Source organism: Equus przewalskii, chromosome 1 (assembly GCF_037783145.1).
Source record: "Equus przewalskii isolate Varuska chromosome 1, EquPr2, whole genome shotgun sequence".
NCBI lineage: Eukaryota > Metazoa > Chordata > Mammalia > Perissodactyla > Equidae > Equus > Equus przewalskii.
Window position 1 is genome coordinate 56,974,367 of NC_091831.1, and position 18,967 is coordinate 56,993,333.

Below are 18,967 nucleotides of genomic sequence, written 5' to 3' on the forward strand. Positions count from 1 at the left end.
AACTAAAATTCACCTGTCTATAACTGTGTGCAACCTCTGATGAGTACAGTAACTAAAATTATGCTCTTAGAGAATATTCTAGGGAGGGAGAACTCAATGATGACATTCAGGAGCCACATTTGCACTCATTATTACCCAAACGAATAACTCTGTGTGACTGTGGATGCCTTTTGTACAGTAGTCTCATGTGGAAATCAGAGGTCTCAGATACTACATGATGTAAGTCAGGGCCAAAGGGCTAGAGAGCAGAGGTCTGAACACCACGCCCACCCCCTACCTGATGCACACACAAATCAGGCCTCAAATCTATTAACTAAAGGAAGTTCCAATAAAAAAAATTCAAGAGTTGGTCTACCAGCTCAGAAGAGCAATTTCTCCAAAAATATAGGAAGCTTGTTGCTTCTGACTTCTGGATGAGGGTTCAAGAGGGATAGGATTCCCTTTTAAATATAAAAGTTTCTGGGAAAGGTACCTCCAAGTCTCTTTGAGATTCTCAAAACAACAGTATGCAACCTGTTCTAATAATCACTGTCATTCTAGCTGCTGATGTCCAGCCTCTGCTCTGATTGGTTGCTGCCCATGCTATACTGGTTGTTAAATATTTTGAATATCACCTCTATTTACATCTAAAATTTTCCCTGTGTTACAAATGAGACCAAAAAAAGAATAAGGAATTTAGGTGGCTGGCTCAAGAGCATGTAACAAGTCAATGGCATGGAAGGTTTAATAACATTCCCTTGTATTTATGGAGGGCCTCAGATCTTTCAGAATGTTTTCATAGCAATTCTTTACTCAGACCCTCAGAACAACTCAGAGAAAGAGGGAGTTGGGCAACCATAAGCTCCACTTTAACAAATGGATAAATGAATTATGGAGAGCTTGGATGATCTGCCCATGGTTAAAGGACAAGTATATAATGGAGGCCAGCCAGGATCCCAGGAAACATTCTGTCCATTTGACCTCCCAGCTTTGAGCCAAAACACCAAACTGAAGTAGACCAAAGAGGGCAGCAGGCAGAACTCAGCTCATCATTTCTAGTTTCTAACAACTTCCTTCTTTTTTCTCTTCTCTTCATCCTGTCACTCGTAGTTCCATAGGAACTGGCAGAGCAAGACTGATTTCAAACAACTGAAATGTTCAGAAGGAAAGAAGGCGAAGACCTTCCTTAAATATAAAAACCTTGATTCTCAGTCTAGCTTTTCTTTTTTCTGGCTGAGATTCAACATGTACTGGATTGTAGCTGCAGGATAAGGAAAAAGGTTGAAGCTCAAAAAGCTTTAAAATAAGTGCTGTTGAAATGATCATGAGAAACATACCATTTTTTATTTTGGCAAATATAAAATTTCCAAATTTACATTCAAAGGCCACCAAAGGTACAGGAGCAAAGATAACAGATATAAATAAAATTAACCAGAACATTCATTTCAACTGTTTAAAATCACAGAAACAAAATGCAAGTTGTAATTAAACACGGTAATAAAAATAAAAATATTGGATAATGGAAGCACTAGTCTTATCTATGATAGCTAGACTTTAAAAAAAACCTTTTTCTTTAAAAATTAAAATGTATCCTTGAAATTCCTCTTGTTTACTACTGTTTTCTAATACATACCGAAACTTTGATATTAACGTGTCTTTCATTTCAGAAAAATAAAACTAGAAATACCATTGAATGAACATGCTATTCAATAATCAAGTGCCATGAAAAAGAAATAATACAAAGTCCTCAGGATTTAATTCATACTCATGATCCTATTGCATCTTGTAGAATTTTGACAGTCACTGGTAAAGCTAAATTTAAGAGACAGAAAATTAAAAAGTGATGTCAGAAATCATAAATTTCAAGATTTGGAAACTTACTAACATTTCTCTTCTGTAAAATGAAGAAAATTATAGCACTTTCCTCACAGTACTGTTCTGTGGACTACACGTCAAGTACCCAAAGATTACATGTCAAGTGTTCAGGTCTGTGAATGGCACACAGCAAGCAAACACACGTTAGCTGTTACTCATCAGCACCATCATGCCAGTGTAAAACACTGAAATATTTCTATATCAGTTGGCAATAGCTGTTGCCCCAACTTCCCAAGATCTCTCCCACCATGGCTCTGGTGGCCTCTCCCCACACCAGAAGTTCTACCCCATCACCACCACATACCATCTCCTGATCCAGCCATCAAAGAGTTAATTGGACGCTTTAAGAATCTGTGCTATTTGTTAGTACCTCTACAGTTGGGTTACTAAACGTTTTGAATATTATTCCTGGTTATTTTGACTACTTATTGAATGTGGGTCAGCCAGCCAGAAGTCAAGAAGAGCTAAATAAACATTGGATAAGGCAAAACCATGGGTAAGGTAGGTCAGATTAGACATTACAAATCTAGGTGGCAAGCTAAGGCTTGAAGAGTCATTGGTCTCAGAGTCTGAGGTAGTATCAGGAAGGTCCCTGAGAATTGTCATCCAAGACCAATGCTGTTGTCTCAACAACCAGGAAGATGATTATCTATGGCCATAGTGTCTCCAACATCTATTGAAAGGCTTTTGTTGCCTTTTGGGGCCTACTTGCTCAACGTCTGTCCCTATTCCTCTCCCCACCATACCACACACGTAGACCTCAAAGGCTTTAGAACTATTAGAATGCTTAATTGTGCATACTGAATAGCAGAGGCCCATTCGCTCAGAAAGGCCAAATAATCTAGATGCTCTGGACACGATACCTCTCTTTTTGCCACTGCTAGTACCTACCAAGGGATGATACAAAATCCTAGTTACAGAAACCTGACATTACCATGGGTTATGTCATACCATGGCTAAACCAAGAGCCAAAAAAATCAACTGAAATCCTACAAACCCTGTGATAACCCCAACAACTAAGATTTTGATAGATTACCTTCCAATGGTCTTATTTTCATTAGCAAAAATAAACACTGTTAACATTTTGGTTTATAACCTTGCAGATGTTTTTTGCTATGAATATTTACATATACATTCACTTTTTAAAAACCAAAATATGATATTTAATATTCTCTTTTGTAACTTGCTTTCTTTCTACTCATGATATAAACATCATTCTTTGTCAGTAAATACAATTCTACAAAAAATATATTAATAGGTGTGTAGAATTCTGATACGTGGATTTTTATTTTTTACCACTCTTCTATTGCTACATACTTAAATCATCTTTTGGTATAACAGACAAAAGTGAAATGAACATGTTTGTTGCTAAATATCACTGTATACATCCTTCTTTTCTTAAATAAATTCACTAGATTTAGTATATGATAGAGGTGGTGATTAAAATCAGGGAAAGGATAAATTATTGAGTAAAAAATGTTAGCACAGCTAACTAGTCATTTGGAGAAAAATTTCATTCAATCCCCATTTCATTCCTTATATAAAAATAAATATAGGGGCCGGCCCCATGGCCAGTGGTTAGGTTCGCATGCTCTGCTTCAGTGGCCCAGGGTTTCGCTGGTTCGGATCCTGGGTGCGGACATGGCACTGCTCATCAAGCCATGCTGACGCAGCGTCCCACATGCCACAACTAGAAGGACCCACAACTAAGAATATACAACTATGTACCAGGGGGCTTTGGGGAGAAAGAGTAAAAATGAAATCTTTAAAAAGTAAATAAATAAATATAAAAAAGACCAACATAAAAAAATCAATATAAAAAAAGTTTTAGTAGAAAAAATGATTAAATGTTTTTATCATAGAACAGGGAAGGCATTTCTAAACACAACACAAAATTTTGAAGCCACAGAAGAAAAGACTAACCCACTTGGCTATGTAAAACTGCTATATCACGTTCTAAAAAATAAGGTTAAAAGACAAATCTAAAACTGAGAAATAAAATATTAGCAATATACGACAGGAAAAAAGTTATGTCCTAATTTCCAAACTCATAAAAATGAATATTTAAGAAATAGAAACAACTCAGGGTGAAAATTAAGAGAAATGCAAATGGGTCGATATACATTTGAAAAGCTGATCAACGTTACTCATAATTGCCAAATATTAAAAATTTGATAAACCCAGTGTTGGTATAGTACATAGGGGAAAAGGTCATTGAAAACATTATGGAGATCAGTTTGGCAATGTCTACCAAAATTTAAATACACATAGTCTTTGACAGATAAAGTAATTTCCTTTCTCAAAATTTATTCTACAGTTAGAGTTACACAAGTACAATATGTTATTTGTGAAACAAAAACTGAAAATATCCCAAATGTCAATCAACAGGGGATTGATTAAATAAATCATGGTACACCCATACCTTAGAATATAATACATTTCTTTAAAAAAACAAGAAAGATCTATGTAGTGATATAGAAAAGAATCTTGAGATAACTGTACAAGCAAAGTTCTAATCCAAAGAATTGTATCTGAAAAAAATATACATAAGAAACTGCTAATAGTGATTGCTTCTAGGGAGTGAAACTATTTTCATTATATAGTAGTATGCATTTTTGAAAGGAAAAAAACACAATTCCAGAAGTAAAACAAAACAAAATTCCAGAAGTAAAAAACAGAATTCCAGAAGTCACGGAGAATGTATGTTTTTCACAGTCATAAGTTTAAGCTATTCCTTAGCATCTCTCACTGTAAAATATTCTTTTTGAGTTGGGATATTAATGATCTCTTGTATTACTGAGCACAGAAAGATAATAAATGTATGCTACTTAATCAATGTCACACATATTATCTTAAACAAATTAAGTATTTTAATAGAAAATTAATTTGTCAGAAATAAAATATACCCATTCCCCTTACCTGCCATGGATCCAGCCATTAATCTGTGCACATGACCGGAAACTCCCAGCTTTGTAGTAATTAACTAGAAACCAAAAACATCAAATTAAATGAGATATTTGTAAAATGCTGTCCATTTCACTGTTTAATAATGGATTTATTTCAAAAGAGGACAGAACTAGTAAAAATAAAAGCAGTATTAAACGTAAGTGAAATGAATACAATTATATAAAATTATGATATCACATCATAAGGAGGTCAAGTATTTCCTCTGTAGCTTCTGCTCTAATTTTGTACTTTTATAGAAGCAATCTAGCTTAGAATTGTCAAATATACTATACTACACATTGATGACCACAAATACTTACAGTGTGAAAGGGAGTAGTAGGAATAAAATGCCACTATAGACAATGAAGTCTTGATATACTGATGGCATCAATTCCATCTGACTGACTAGCTTGGAATGCTGTTCCTATCTCTGCTGCTTACTTTTCATTTTAAGATACACTATGAAATTTGACATACTTAAGCTCTTTCTATCTTAAGATGTTTCGGTCAGCCAGAGAAGAGAAAATTAATCAATGAGTACGATGGGAAAAGCTGTTTCACTTATAGCATTACTCAAGAACAGACTTTCAGGGGCATGGCCCTGTCACCAAGTGGTTAAGGTTCTGAGTGCTCTGCTTCAGCGGCCTAGGTTCGTGGGTTCATATCCCAGGCACAGACCTATCCCACTCATCAGGCATGCTGTGGAGGCATCCCACATACAAAACAGAGGAAGAGTGGCACAGGTGTTAGCTCAGGGCCAGTCTTGCTCAAGCAAAAAAAAGGGGAAGATTGGCAATGGATGTTAGCTCAGGGCAGAATCTTCCTCACCAAAAAAAAAACAAGAAACAAAAAAAACCCAGACTTTCACAATATGATTTCATTATTTTATTTAATAAGAAAATCCAAAGCCACAATGTTCCTTCCTACAATTGAGGAACAAAAAGTACATTAAAAAGCTATTCATATTTTATGGATTTATCATCATCTACCTGAAGGATACTTTCGCTCTTCTTCATAAGTGTGAACATAAACAATTTACTCAAAAATGACCAGCAATTCTGGGATAACTTCAAAACCAAGTTATATTTAAAAGTTGAAACTATCACAAGTCTTAGTCCTTCAAAAGAACATTACTTTATCCATTCATCCAAAGCAACTTTGAAGGCCAAAGCAAATGCCTTGTCAACTAAGTATGTTATTCAAGGACCCAAAAGATAAAAGATAGACAACAAGATAAAAGTTCAAGTACCGTTTTATAATGCTCAAACGCCATAAACTGGATTGCACCATAGGGAAAGATCCGAATCATCATTGCACCATTCCCTTTATACAATCCCAGATATCCCTCCTTTTGAGGAACAGCACGCAATGCAGAAAATACTCCTATTTTCAGAAGAAAAATACTATTAAGACAGAGAAAACTATCTAAATCCAAATTTTCATGACAATCACAGATAAAGATGATTATGCTATCATTCATGATATAATTTTGCTTGGAGAATTACATGAATAGTAATTCCTGTATAACAGAAATTAAACCTACTTAAAATACATCATATGTCCAAATTATATAGACATATGTTGTGTAAAAATATAAAATATAGCAAAAACAGCTACAAATTATGGTAAACTATATTTATAATTATCATAAATTATATTAAACTATAGCAATTAAAAAATATTAACAACAGAAATATATCCGAGGTCCAGATATTGCATTGCAGATGATCAATTCTATCCGGAAGGATGAAGGAAAGTTTCCCAGACTGACCCAGATACATGTGTGGTTTGTTTACATAAGGAAACTGCTAAATAAAAGAAACAAATATAAAACTAGCTATTAAAAGTATTTAAGGGGCTGGCCCCGTGGCCGAGTAGTTAAGTTCGCGCGCTCCACTGCAGGCGGCCCAGTGTTTCGTTGGTTCGAATCCTGGGCACGGACATGGCACTGCTCATCAAACCATGCTGAGGCAGCATCCCACATGCCACAACTAGAAGGACCCACAACGAAGAATATACAACTATGTACCGGGGGGCTTTGGGGAGAAAAAGGGAAAAAAAAATAAAATCTTAAAAAAAAGAAAAAAAGATTTAGAAAAAATAAACAAATAAAATAAATAAATAAATAAAAGTATTTAAATTTAGGGGCAAATTTTCATTATAAGGACACCTTAATTAGGAATACTGATAAAGGCCTGAGTTCTGATCCTATATATTGACATGTTTATTATTCTATTAATCTTAATCACTAATCTATTTGCAGTACAGACTTCTCATAAACATATCACTACTTCCATTATTAAACTATTTAAATTCAGGTTCCTTGTGAAAGGTTTCAAGCAAAAATTTGATCAAATATGAAAGTAAATCACTAGGCTCATTTCAAATTTTAGGATGCAGCTAATCTTTTGATCCCATCACAGAAATTAAAATTGTAGGTACTTATTAACATCCAAGAAAAGATATATCCTAAAAGCATTTTTAATAAGATATCTAAATGAACCGTCTATTAAAAACTATTCTAATATATATATATATATATATATATATATATATATATATATATAGCTATGTGTATAACATGTAAAATTCTCCCAAAATACATGAATGATAAAACTAAATATATTCACTACTCCCCAAAAAATTTCTATTAAAGATGTCCTCTTGCTGGAAGAGGGGACAAAGGTTAAGCCCTGTTTAATTTGATTCAAATGTGTCTGTGACAATTAGGGGTAATTGGATTTAGAACAATGGCTACCTAGTAGGGACAGGAAGGCTGCTGATGAGGAAGACGTGTAGGGGAGGTTTCAACTGTACTGATAATGTTTGTTTCTGCAGCTCTGTGTGGGTCCACATATGTTTATTATACTATTCTTTAAAACTCTTTATCACAAACATTTTAAGAGAAACCATAAGTAGAAGTGAAATAGATATAGTACTTTCAAAAAAAAAGAAATCCAGGAAACACAGAGCAGGGGAGGGGCCTGGAGAGAACAGGATACAAGAAAACACAACAAACAGAAAACATGAGGTAAGATGTTAAGTGAATAAATCAACGATAGCAAAAAAAAAAAAATTTGAATTACATAAATTCTTCTATTAAAAGCCAAAGATTCTCAAATTTTGTTAAAAGGCCAAATCTAACCATATGCTTTTTACAAAAATTTCATCTAAAACAAAATAACAGAGAAAGACAAACAGATGAAGAATGGATGTTGGCTGTTTTCAAACGGCTTTTAAATATCCATTGAGATAATTACATTATTTTTCTCCTTCAATCTGTGGTCCGTACCATTTTTACTTTGGGAAATGAACTGAGATTTTCTTTATGACATAACACTGGACCAATTTTTGCAAATGTTACAAGCATGTTTGAAAAGAACATGTATTCTCTATAGTTGCAAAGTCCTCTGTGTATCTGTTATGTCAAACTTGTGTGTTATTTAAATCCTTCTCTGTATCTTTACTTATTTTATCAAGCTAGGATTAGAAGGAACTAACATTTGGAAAAATATAAGCATATGCATGTGTATATATACATTAGCTCTAAAAGGAAATGGAAAAAAAGTGTGAAAATTCTTGATTCCAAAGAGGGAATAAGAGAAGAAGAAAACGTTTGCTTTTGTACTTTTGGAATTATGAACTTTCGAAAATATTACACATTCAAAAAATAAAAATAAATAAAATGTAAAGCAACAAAATTTAAAGTTTTTTTTTTTTTGAGGAAGATTAGCCCTGAGCTAACATCTGCTGCCAATCCTCCACTTTTTGCTGAGGAAGACTGGCCCTGAGCTAACATCTGTGCCCATCTTCCTCTACTTTATATGTGCGATGCCTGCCACAGCATGGCTTGCCAAGTGGTGCCATGTCCGCACCCGGGATCCAAACCAGCGAACCCCGGGCCCCTGAAGGAGAATGTGCAAACTTAACGGCCGCACCACCAGGCCAGCCCCAAGATTTTTTTTTTTAAGATATGCTTTTTGGTGAAGAAGATTGGCCCTGAGCTAACATCTGTTGCCAATCTTCCTCTTTTTTTTTCTTTTCTTTCTTCCCCAAAGCTGCAGCACATAGTTGTATATCCTAGTTGTGAGTCCTTCTAGTTCTTCTATGCAGGATGCCACCACAGCATGGCTTGATGAGCAGTGTGTAGGTCTGCACCCAGGATCTGAACTGGCAAACCCTTGGCCACTTAAGCAGAGCACACAAACTTAACTGCTAGACCACCAGGCCGGCCCCAAAAGTAAAGATTTTAAAAGAATCCTATTATGATTCATCTACTTATTTTTATATCACATTTGACCGTAAAAAGCTAAATGGAGGTCAAAGATTTTCAATAAAGTACAGGAAAAAATTCCTTACACTAACATTGTGAATTGGGGAAGGAGAAATTCCAGTTACACTCCTTCTTTTCATTCGGCCACAACAATTATTCAAAATAAAATGTCATTTTTGATGCCTTGGACGTAATGTCACACACTTTTTAAAAGAAGCTAAAGTAGGAGTTTTATTCAATAGCACATTTTATCTTTAATTTGAATGCGAAAATTCATACTTAAAAAAGCAAAATTTGGGGGGCCAGCCTGGTGGTTAAGTAGTGGTTAAGTTTGCACACTCTGCTTCAGTGGCCTAGGGTCACAGGTTCGGATCCCAGGTGCAGACCTATATACCACTCCTCAAGCCATGCTGTGGTGGTGTCCCACATGCAAAATAGAGGAAGATTAGCACAGATGTTAACTCAGGGCCAATCTTCCTCAAGTAAAAACAGGAAGATTGTGGGGCCAGCCTGGTGGTGCAGCAGTTAAGTTCACACCTTCTGCTTTGGCAGCCCAGGTTTCCCCTGTTTGGATCCCGGGTGCGGATCTATGCACCGCTTGTCAAGCCATGCTGTGGCAGGTGTCCTACATATAAAGTAGAGGAAAATGGCTACAGATGTTAGCTCAGGGCCAGTCTTCCTCAGCAAAAAGAGGAGGATTGGTGACAGATGTTAGTTCAGGGCTAATCTTCCAAAAAGAAACAGAGGAAGCTTGACAGCTGATGTTAGCTCAGGGTCAATCTTCTTCATCAACAACAACAAAAAAGCAAAATTTTAAAAACTATCTTATTCATGCATATAAAAAGGGAAGTACCCAGAAAAAAATACCCAAAGACATTTTAAAAAAAAATAAAAAGCCACCAATACCTTTTATTTTGGACCGTAAATTTTAAAGATACATAAACTCCACATACTATACCAATAGTTCATTGTTGCACTCCAGGATTTCCATTTCAAATTTTGCATGCCTTGTAGGGTACACTGTAACCCGTGGCATGCAGCCCTGTAGAGCGTGAAATCTAATGTGAATATGTAATCTAATGATTACAAATCAGGAACAAAACAACAGACATCAGCATGGTGAGGAGGTTAAAGGAATAAAACAATCCTGCTCAGACATTCATATGTTGGGTCATTGTAAAACACTCCAAGATATTGGGTGATATAATTCATCTCCTTTTCACCCTCAATTTAGACAACAAAAGAAAATAATTTCCTTTCTTTCCAGTTTTATATAATCTTTCAATAAGTTCAAAGGTCTGATTCTTTCTATACATGAGCAGTACACTGTGAAGACAGAATTCATTGCTGGACACAGAGATGGTGGCAATTCTTTTCTTTCAATTTTAAGTACAGACTTACTATTAAAAATATTGACAAGACAAAGAGTTATAATTAATATATAACATAAATATCCATTCCACTTTTTGAGAAAAATCACATTTTAAAAACTCAGTGGTAAAACTAACTGATTCTTACTCATTCCGTTACACATCCTTCTCATGCACTGCTGCGACGCAGGGCGCGGAGCACACATCACTGCTGTCTACTGAAGCAGGAGACCGTAAAGCCCGGAGTGGGATGAGTTAGTTGCCGCAACCTAATTTCTTTCTTGGTCTCTGTCTACATTAATTTTTTTTCTTTTAAATCTTTTTTCCCTCTAATAGAAAAAGTAATATATGTTCAACACGTATTACAAATTAGCTTAGAGGAAAAAAGTTTCCTATAATCTCACCACTGAAAATCAACCACAATGTTTGTCCTTCCAGCCTTTTGTCTAAGGACATCTTTGTTTATGTAAAATGCAATATGATTAAACCATTTTGTAATATTTTTTCATTTAACTAATACATTATGAGCATTGTTCATTGTTCCTAGTCCAACACTGAACTTCGTTCCTAGTCAATTAATATTCTTTTTTTTTTTTTTTTTTTTTTTTAAGATTTTATTTTTTCCTTTTTCTCCCCAAAGCCCCCTGGTACATAGTTGTGTATTCTTCGTTGTGGGTTCCTCTAGTTGTGGCATGTGGGACGCTGCCTCAGCGTGGTCTGACGAGCAGTGCCATGTCCGCGCCCAGGATTTGGGCCGCCTGCAGCGGAGCGCGCGAACTTAACCACTCGGCCACGGGGCCAGCCCCTCAATTAATATTCTTTTATAACTTTTTTATATTTGCACAATAGTCTTTAATAGACTTATTAATTTAAATACTTATTACTTACCTTAGCCAGTTCCCTATGACTGAACATTTTGGTTGGTTTTTTTTTAAGCACATTTCTAATTACTTCCTTAAAATAACCTCCTAGAACCAGAATTTCATGGCCAAAGACTATGTATCTTTTCAAGACTTTGATGCATATTACCAAAATGCCTTCCAAAAAGGCTATACAAAATTCCTACTCCCACCAATGATATACAGTAGAGAGTCCATGTTAATTAAATAGCTGATTTATATGTTTGTAAGGAACAACTAAGGGCATGATATTTTTTAACAATGCAAACTTAACCATATATACTAAGTGCTTTGAATTCTGCTTGCACAAATAGAAGGCATGTTTAACTAACGTTTAAAGGAGTAAACCTTATCTCCATCACTAGTTAGATTTTTTTTTTTTTTAAATCAGGCTGAGCTGAGGCCAGCCCCGTAGCTGAGTGGTTAGGTTCATGTGCTCTGCTTTGGCGGCCCAGGGTTTCACCAGTTCAGATCCTGGGCACAGACCTAGCACCGCTCATCAAGCCATGCTAAGGTGGCATCCCACATATCACAGCCAGAAAGACCTACAACTAGAATATATAACTATATACTGGGGATGCTTTTGGGAGAAGAAGAAAAAATAAAATAAAAATAAGATTGGCAACAGATGTTAGCTCAGGTGTCAATCTCAAAAAAACAATCAGGCTGAGCTGTTAGGTGTGCCTGTAAAGGATGTGACTGGTTAATCCCAATAAACAAACAGTACTTACTTTAATGATTCAAAGATTTTCGTTTAGAGGATATCAGAACCCTAAAATGATAATATACAATCACTATTGCAAATGAAAAGATTAAACTTGATTAAGAGATCCCTTGCAAAATTTGCTCCTAAAGTTGAACTCCCTGTTGTGTCTTTTTTCCACTATAATTCATAACTGGAAATCAAGCCAGCAGACGGATAATGTTTTCATTCATTTTTATCTTTAGTATCTATTAACTCACCTAAATGTTTGTAATGGTGATTGTGAGCTTGCAGTAAAACCTTTACTCGATCCAAAGGAGCAACTGTTGTTTTGGCACAGCATCCGGCAATACCTAAAAAATTTTTTAAAAGTCAGGAAGAAATTGCATACCATTCCTTTCCAGATGGAAACGATTATTTGTTCAGCCAGTACACACTATGATCTCTAATCTGGTCTCCATGGGTCGAACTGCCCAGTAACAGGGAGATACAGAAGACTGGCCCCCATTCCCTGTAACTTAATAACTGAGCATGTCTGACTTAAAAATGAGTTTGAAGAATGTAAATCTGCCATCTAACACCTGACGAACTCTGGGAATCTTGCTAAATGTGGTTACAGAGACAGAAACTTGAAGGTATTTACTCAACTGTAAGGCTCTGTTTACAGTAACCTCCTCTTCTTCTGGAAGCCTTTTTCATTGAAACAACCAACTTTTACCCATAAAATTCAGTCATTCATTTATACATTCAGCAGTTATGTATTTGTGCAGACACAAACACATACACCATGTGCGGATACCGTACGCCACGTGCAGACACGTGGATGACTAAAGTGCACACATAGGCTTTGGCACAGGGCAGAACTCAGGCCAGCTCTACTAGCCTAGCATGCTTCTAAGGCGATAATATGTAAAGACTTTTTGCTATGTTGTTTGTGTCCTGCCAAAAATTCATATGTTGAAAATTAATTCCCAATGTGATGGTATTTAGAGGAGGGCCTTTAGAAGGTGATTAGGTCATGAGGACACAGTCCTCATGAATGGGACTAGTGCCCTCATAAATGAGGCCCCAGAAAGACCCCTGACCCCTTCCACCATGTGAAAACACAGTCAGAAGGTGTTGTGTATGAGGAAGTAAGTCCTCACCAGACACCGAATCTGCTGGCACCATGATCTTGGACTTCCCAGTTTCCAAAACTAAGAGAAATAAATGTTTATTGTTTATAAGCCACCAGATTATGCTATTCTTGTTATAGCAGCGTGAACAGACTGACACTTTTGTAAAGTACCTTACATGTAGTAAGCACTTCATAAAATGAGTTGTTACTATTATAAAAAGGTAGATAAAAAGCCTTTGCTATCTTTTTTATGCTCACATTAAGCTCTTCACCATTGCATATTCAATCCACAAGGTACAAGAGGACGAGGAATTTTGTGGGTCTCCTCCTCTACTTCATCCCCAGAGACCAGTACAGGGCCTGGCACATAATAGGCACTCAATAAATGTTGAATGAATGACTGTAGAGTCTTACTTTACAACTTTTTAAAATGTAAGACAAAATCACTCAAAGTCCACACACATTTACTTAATAGATGATCATGTAACTGATGTTAAATCCATATTCTGAGATATCCATAAATAAAATATCTATTTGTACTCAAATATTGAATCCTCGTATAAGTTTCTATATCAAACCTCTCTTCTTTGAACTAATGGAAATAACAGTCATAGCTACCCAAAATTGAGGATAAACTAAAAATAATTTGCATTTGGGTATGTTTGGTTTCAGAATATTTTGTTATATTATTATCTTCTCAGTCATATGAATTAACCATATACTGAAATTATTTAGAATGTATTCAATATGTAGTTTCCTTTAATAGTATCTTAACTTGCTTATCACATTACTTTACAGCTCAAATAATCATCACAACATTCCATTGAGTAAGGTCAAGCAGCTTTTTTCTTCCTCTTGAGCAACTGAAGTTAAGATATTTGCCCAAGGCCACTGCTAATCAATAATAATAGTTAACAAGTACTGAATGTCTATTTCGTACCAGGTGCTAGGCTAAGAGATTAAACTGCAGGCACTGTGCCAAGGCTTTTACAGGTCCTATCTGATTTAATCGTTACAACTTTCTGAGGTAGGTACTCTTTAAAGGATGGAGAAGCTAAGGCACAGGGAGATTAAGTAACCTGCCCAATGGTATTTTCTCAGACCACTTGGACCAGGAACTCCTACACAGTCTTCAAAGTCACACATAATTCCCCAAAATCTGAAGCAGCACTCCACCAAAAGAGAGACACAGATGGCCAATAATATGAAAAGATGCTCAGCATCATTAGTCATCAGGGAAATGCAAAATAAAACTACAATTAGATACCCTTAAACACTATTTAAATGGAAAACAACACACACAAAGAGATGCACACGCACACAAACCCTGACGATACCAAGTGCTGACAAGGTAGTGGGGATACAAAATGGAACAGACACTTTAGAAAACAGTTTGGCAGTTTCTTATAAAATAAAGTTAAACATATGATACTCTTAAGATCCAGCAGTCCCTTCCTAGGTATTTACCGACGAAAAAAGAGAACATATACCCACATAAAGTCCCGTATGCAACTTAATAACCATTTTATTCAAATGGCCAAAATCTAGAAAACAAAGCAAATTTTCACCAACAGATGAAACTGTGGTAAATCTATACAATGGAATACCACTCAGTAACAAAAAGCAACACTACTGATACATGCAACATGGATGAATCTAAAACGCATTTTGCTAAGTAAAGGAAACCAGACTCAAAAGACTACATACTGTATGATTACATTTATATAACATTCTGGAAAAGGCAAGATTATAGAAAGAGAAAACAGATCATTGGTTGCCAGGGCTGGAGATGAGAGAAAAGGAATCACTAAAAAGGGAAGTGGAAATATTTTGGGGTGATGACACTGTTCTATATCTTGACAGTAGTGATCATATGGTGTCACTGTAGTGACAACATATTTGTCAAAACTCATTTAACTGTACATCTAAAAAGGGTGAATTTTGCTGTATACAAATTATACCTTAATATACCTGATTTTAAAACAAAAAAGCTATGCAAGCTTCTAAGGAAAACAACTTAATCAAGATTCCTTTGTAGAGTTTCCTATACTTCCTGTCTCCAATTCCTTTCCTCCTTTTAATAGATTTTGTTTGGTAAAATCTAAGATATATAAAGAAAAGTGCACAAATTGTTAAGTATACCCCTTAATGAATTACTGCAAGGTGAATACGCCCACATAAGGACCACCCAAATCAAGAAATGGAACATTAGCGGCTGGCCCTGTAGGCTGAGTGGTTGGGTTTGCGCGCTCCACTTCCATGGCCCAGGGTTTTGCTGATTCGGATCCTGGGTGAGGACATGGGACTGCTCATCAAGCCATGCTGGGGCCACATCCCACACAGCACAACCAGAGGCACTCACAACTACAGTATACAACTATGTACTGGAGGGCTTTGGGGAGAAGTTAAAAAAAAAGATTGGCAACGGATGTTTGCTCAGGTGCCAATCTTTAAAAAAGAAATGAAACATTACCAGACTTCCAGACGTCCTTCTCCTATACTTCCAAAATCACTATTTGCCTCTCCTTCTCAGAGACAACCAATCAGCCTTCTGACTTCTAACAACATGAATTTAGTTTCAACTGGTTTTGAACTTTACACAAACAAAACCACACAGTATGCATTGTTTTGTGTCTGGCTTCCTCTGTGCAATATTATGCTCATGAGATTCATCCACATTGTTGTGTGTGGCCGAAATTTATTCATTTTCAGTGCTGTATAGTATTTCACTGTATGATTATACTATATCTCAGTTGTATGTTCTAGCATTGATGGGTATTTGGGTTGCTTCTGGTTTGGGGCTATTGTGAATATCACAGAGAAGAACAGAAATATATATATTGGCATATATCTAGGAGTGAAAACTCCTGAATCATATGACATACAAAAGGTCGACTTCACAGGTAATTGCCCAGCCAGTTCTCCAAACTGGTTGTACCAGTTTACATTACTACCAGCAGCACATGAAAGTCCTGGTTGCTATCCTCACCTACACATTACCAAGACTCTACTTCAATGTCTAGACAACATTACAAAATGTAACATGTCCAAAACTGAATTCCTGATCTCCCCCTACAAACATGATGAAAGTTGCTCCAACTACAGCCTTCTCATTTCAATCAATGAGAGCTTCACGCTTTCAGCTGCTCAGACAAAAATCACTTTTGACTTCTCTTCCTTACTCCATCTCTAATCTGTCAGAAAATCCTATTTATTCTATCTATATCCAGATTATCACAATTTTTCACCACCTCTCTTGCTACTACCCTGATCCAAGCCACAATTATCTATCATCTGAATTACTGCAAAAACCTCCAAACTGGTCTCTTTGCTTCCACATTTACACTCTTACAGTTATTCTTAACAGAGCAGCCAAAGTGCTCCTTTTGAAACACACCGCATCATGTCACTTTTCTGCTCAAGACCTGCAACAGCTCCCCTCTTCACTCCAAGTGAAAGTCAGTATCTTTACAATGGCTTGCAAGGCCCTTCATTTTCTGCCCTGCTCTTTACCTCTCTAACCTCCTTCCTCCATAACACTGCTTGGCTCCAGCCACATAGGTCTCACTGTTATTCTTTGAGAGGTGAAGCCCTCTCCTGCTTGGAAGCCTTTGCTTTAGGTTTTCTCCCCATCTGAGCTGCTCCTGCTTCAACATCAACTTGCTAAACTCCCTCACTTCTTCCAGGCTGCTCAAGTGTCATCCTCTCAATGAGACACCACAATTACCCTATTTAATCCTGACCCACTTAGCCTCTCCATTTCCTTGCCCCATTCTCCTTTTTACTTCTTCCATTGCATTCATCACCTTTTAACATACTATATTAACTTACTTTTTCATTTTGTTTATTGTCTTTCTGCCCACAACTCCCCAACCAATGTAAACTCCAGGATCTTTGTTTTGTTCCCCGACGTGCACTGAGCATCACTCAAGTACTCAAATATTCCTTGTATAAATGAATGAATGTCCTTTTTATCAGCAGAAGAACAAAATAATTAAATTCTTAATACTACTGCAGCCTACAGATACTATCTTTCTACAAGTCCTCATAATGTGGAATTTTAAAAGTTCCTAGCCTTAACAAGTAATTAAGTGATGACAACCCCGACAACAACCAATTAAGAAAGGTTAGAGACTGAAACACCTCTTTACAGGAAGGCAGAAAAAATTTCTGAGAGACAGTGTGAACCTTCTGGCTCTAGAGTCACCAATAGCAGAGCTGCACCAGCTACCTGGCAAGTAGCTATGGCACAGTTTGCTAGATTCATCGGAACCAGTTTTGTTTGTACAATTCTGCACAATTTCCCAGTCATCTTCAAAAAGCTGACCTCCGGTATTTGTTTTCTTTGAGGCAAACAGCCAAATCCAATTCTACACTTGGTCACCTACGGTCTTTATAAAAGAAACGGATGCCCAGCATGAAGCCCTGGGGTCTTTGTAAGGAACTCCCCTCTTTTCCCTGCTATCCAGCCCTGAAGAATGGGCGTGCGGTTGGGCCCCTCCACCTCCCCAGCCGCTCCCCAACAGCTCGAGGCCCTTCCTCCCCGGATCCTGCTGTCACCAGTCAAGTGATTCTTAGAAAGAGGTGAGAGCAACTCAGGGCAAACACCTGGCAGGACACTGAAGCAGCGGGAGTCCAAGAACGTCACCGCGGCCGCACGCAGCCGCCCCGCCCCGCCCCGCCAGCCCGAGCGCGGCCGGGTCCCCTCGGCGGACACCCACCTCCGGCCAGGAAGGAGCGCAGCCAGTAGAAGTCTCGGCGGGCGGCGGGCCCTCCGGCTCCTGCCGCCGGCGGCATCGCGGGAGGTGGGTCGGCCGCCGCCAGGGCCGCCGCCGCCGCCATCGCCACCATGGCCGCGTCGGGAGCTTCGGTCACCAACTTACAAACCACGGGCCGGGGCCATGGCCATGGCCGGAGCGGGCGGTGACAGTGCACCGACCGCCGCGCGGGCGGGGCGGAACGACTCGGGCGGCGCGGCGCGGGCTGATGGCGTACGCTGGGGCGGGGCCTGGGTCCCAGCCGAGCGAGGAGTCGCCCGGACTCGTCGCCTCCCCTACTCGGCCTCCCCGCGACGTCCCTACTCCCGGCTTCGCTGTTCAGACGGAGGGAGGAAAGCGTGGCCGGCGGGAAGGTCCCCCGAGACCCGCCGCCTCAGAAAGCTCCCCCGGTCCATTGACTTGTCTTGACCCTTGACCTGCAATCGCCCACGGGCTATCTTCTGACCTCCCGAAGAGGAACGCTTTCCACAACCAACCTTTGGTTCCTCACTTTTCCCAGGAACCTCTGAAATTGCACCGTCTCCCCCCAAATGAGCTCTGCCTTCTCAGAGCTTCTCGCTGAACCTGTTTCGGCCCTCGCGAACCCCCTACTGAGCTTCCACTGCACCCCTACCACCTCCGCCGAAGAAATATTGCTAAAGCTGATTCTTCTTTCTTTGGTGCCCTATGAATTGCGCAAATACTTCTGCCTTGTCAGGCCTTTCTGAATCTGTGTCTTCTGCTTAGCTCTCAAATTCCACCGAGCTCTACTCCCCACCAACCCCCACTCTCTGCCCTAAACCCTTAGGAACTTCCCAGTTTAGGAGCTTCCCTGACCCCACTGTGTTCGAAGAATCTCTCTTACCTACCCCTTGCAGGCACCATTCTCTTACTGTGAGCCCTTCATCAATTCCAACCCAGGCAAAATTCATTCCTTTCTTTGTAACCGAAGTTGTTCTGAACTTTTGTCCTCTCAGAAATTATTATAATTTCCCTCAATACTTACTCCAGCCTTCCCATTTTCTGACACTGGTCTCCTCTTTCCATG

At 38.2% G+C, this 18,967-nt stretch overlaps 1 protein-coding gene across 1 annotated transcript in view; it reads right to left on the bottom strand.

Annotated features, from left to right (window-relative positions):
• The window catches only part of SLC25A16 (solute carrier family 25 member 16), a 39,646-nt gene extending 21,529 nt beyond the window's left edge, over positions 1 to 18,117 (bottom strand). Inside the window, exons 1-4 of the mRNA XM_070564270.1 lie at positions 17,884 to 18,117; positions 12,306 to 12,398; positions 6,050 to 6,183; positions 4,774 to 4,837 (exon numbers count right to left, since the gene is read on the bottom strand). Coding sequence (XP_070420371.1) covers positions 4,774 to 4,837; positions 6,050 to 6,183; positions 12,306 to 12,398; positions 17,884 to 18,013 — 421 coding nt within the window. The 5' untranslated portion in view covers positions 18,014 to 18,117. The remainder of the gene's footprint in view (positions 1 to 4,773; positions 4,838 to 6,049; positions 6,184 to 12,305; positions 12,399 to 17,883) is intronic.
• Positions 18,118 to 18,967: the final 850 nt, after the last annotated feature.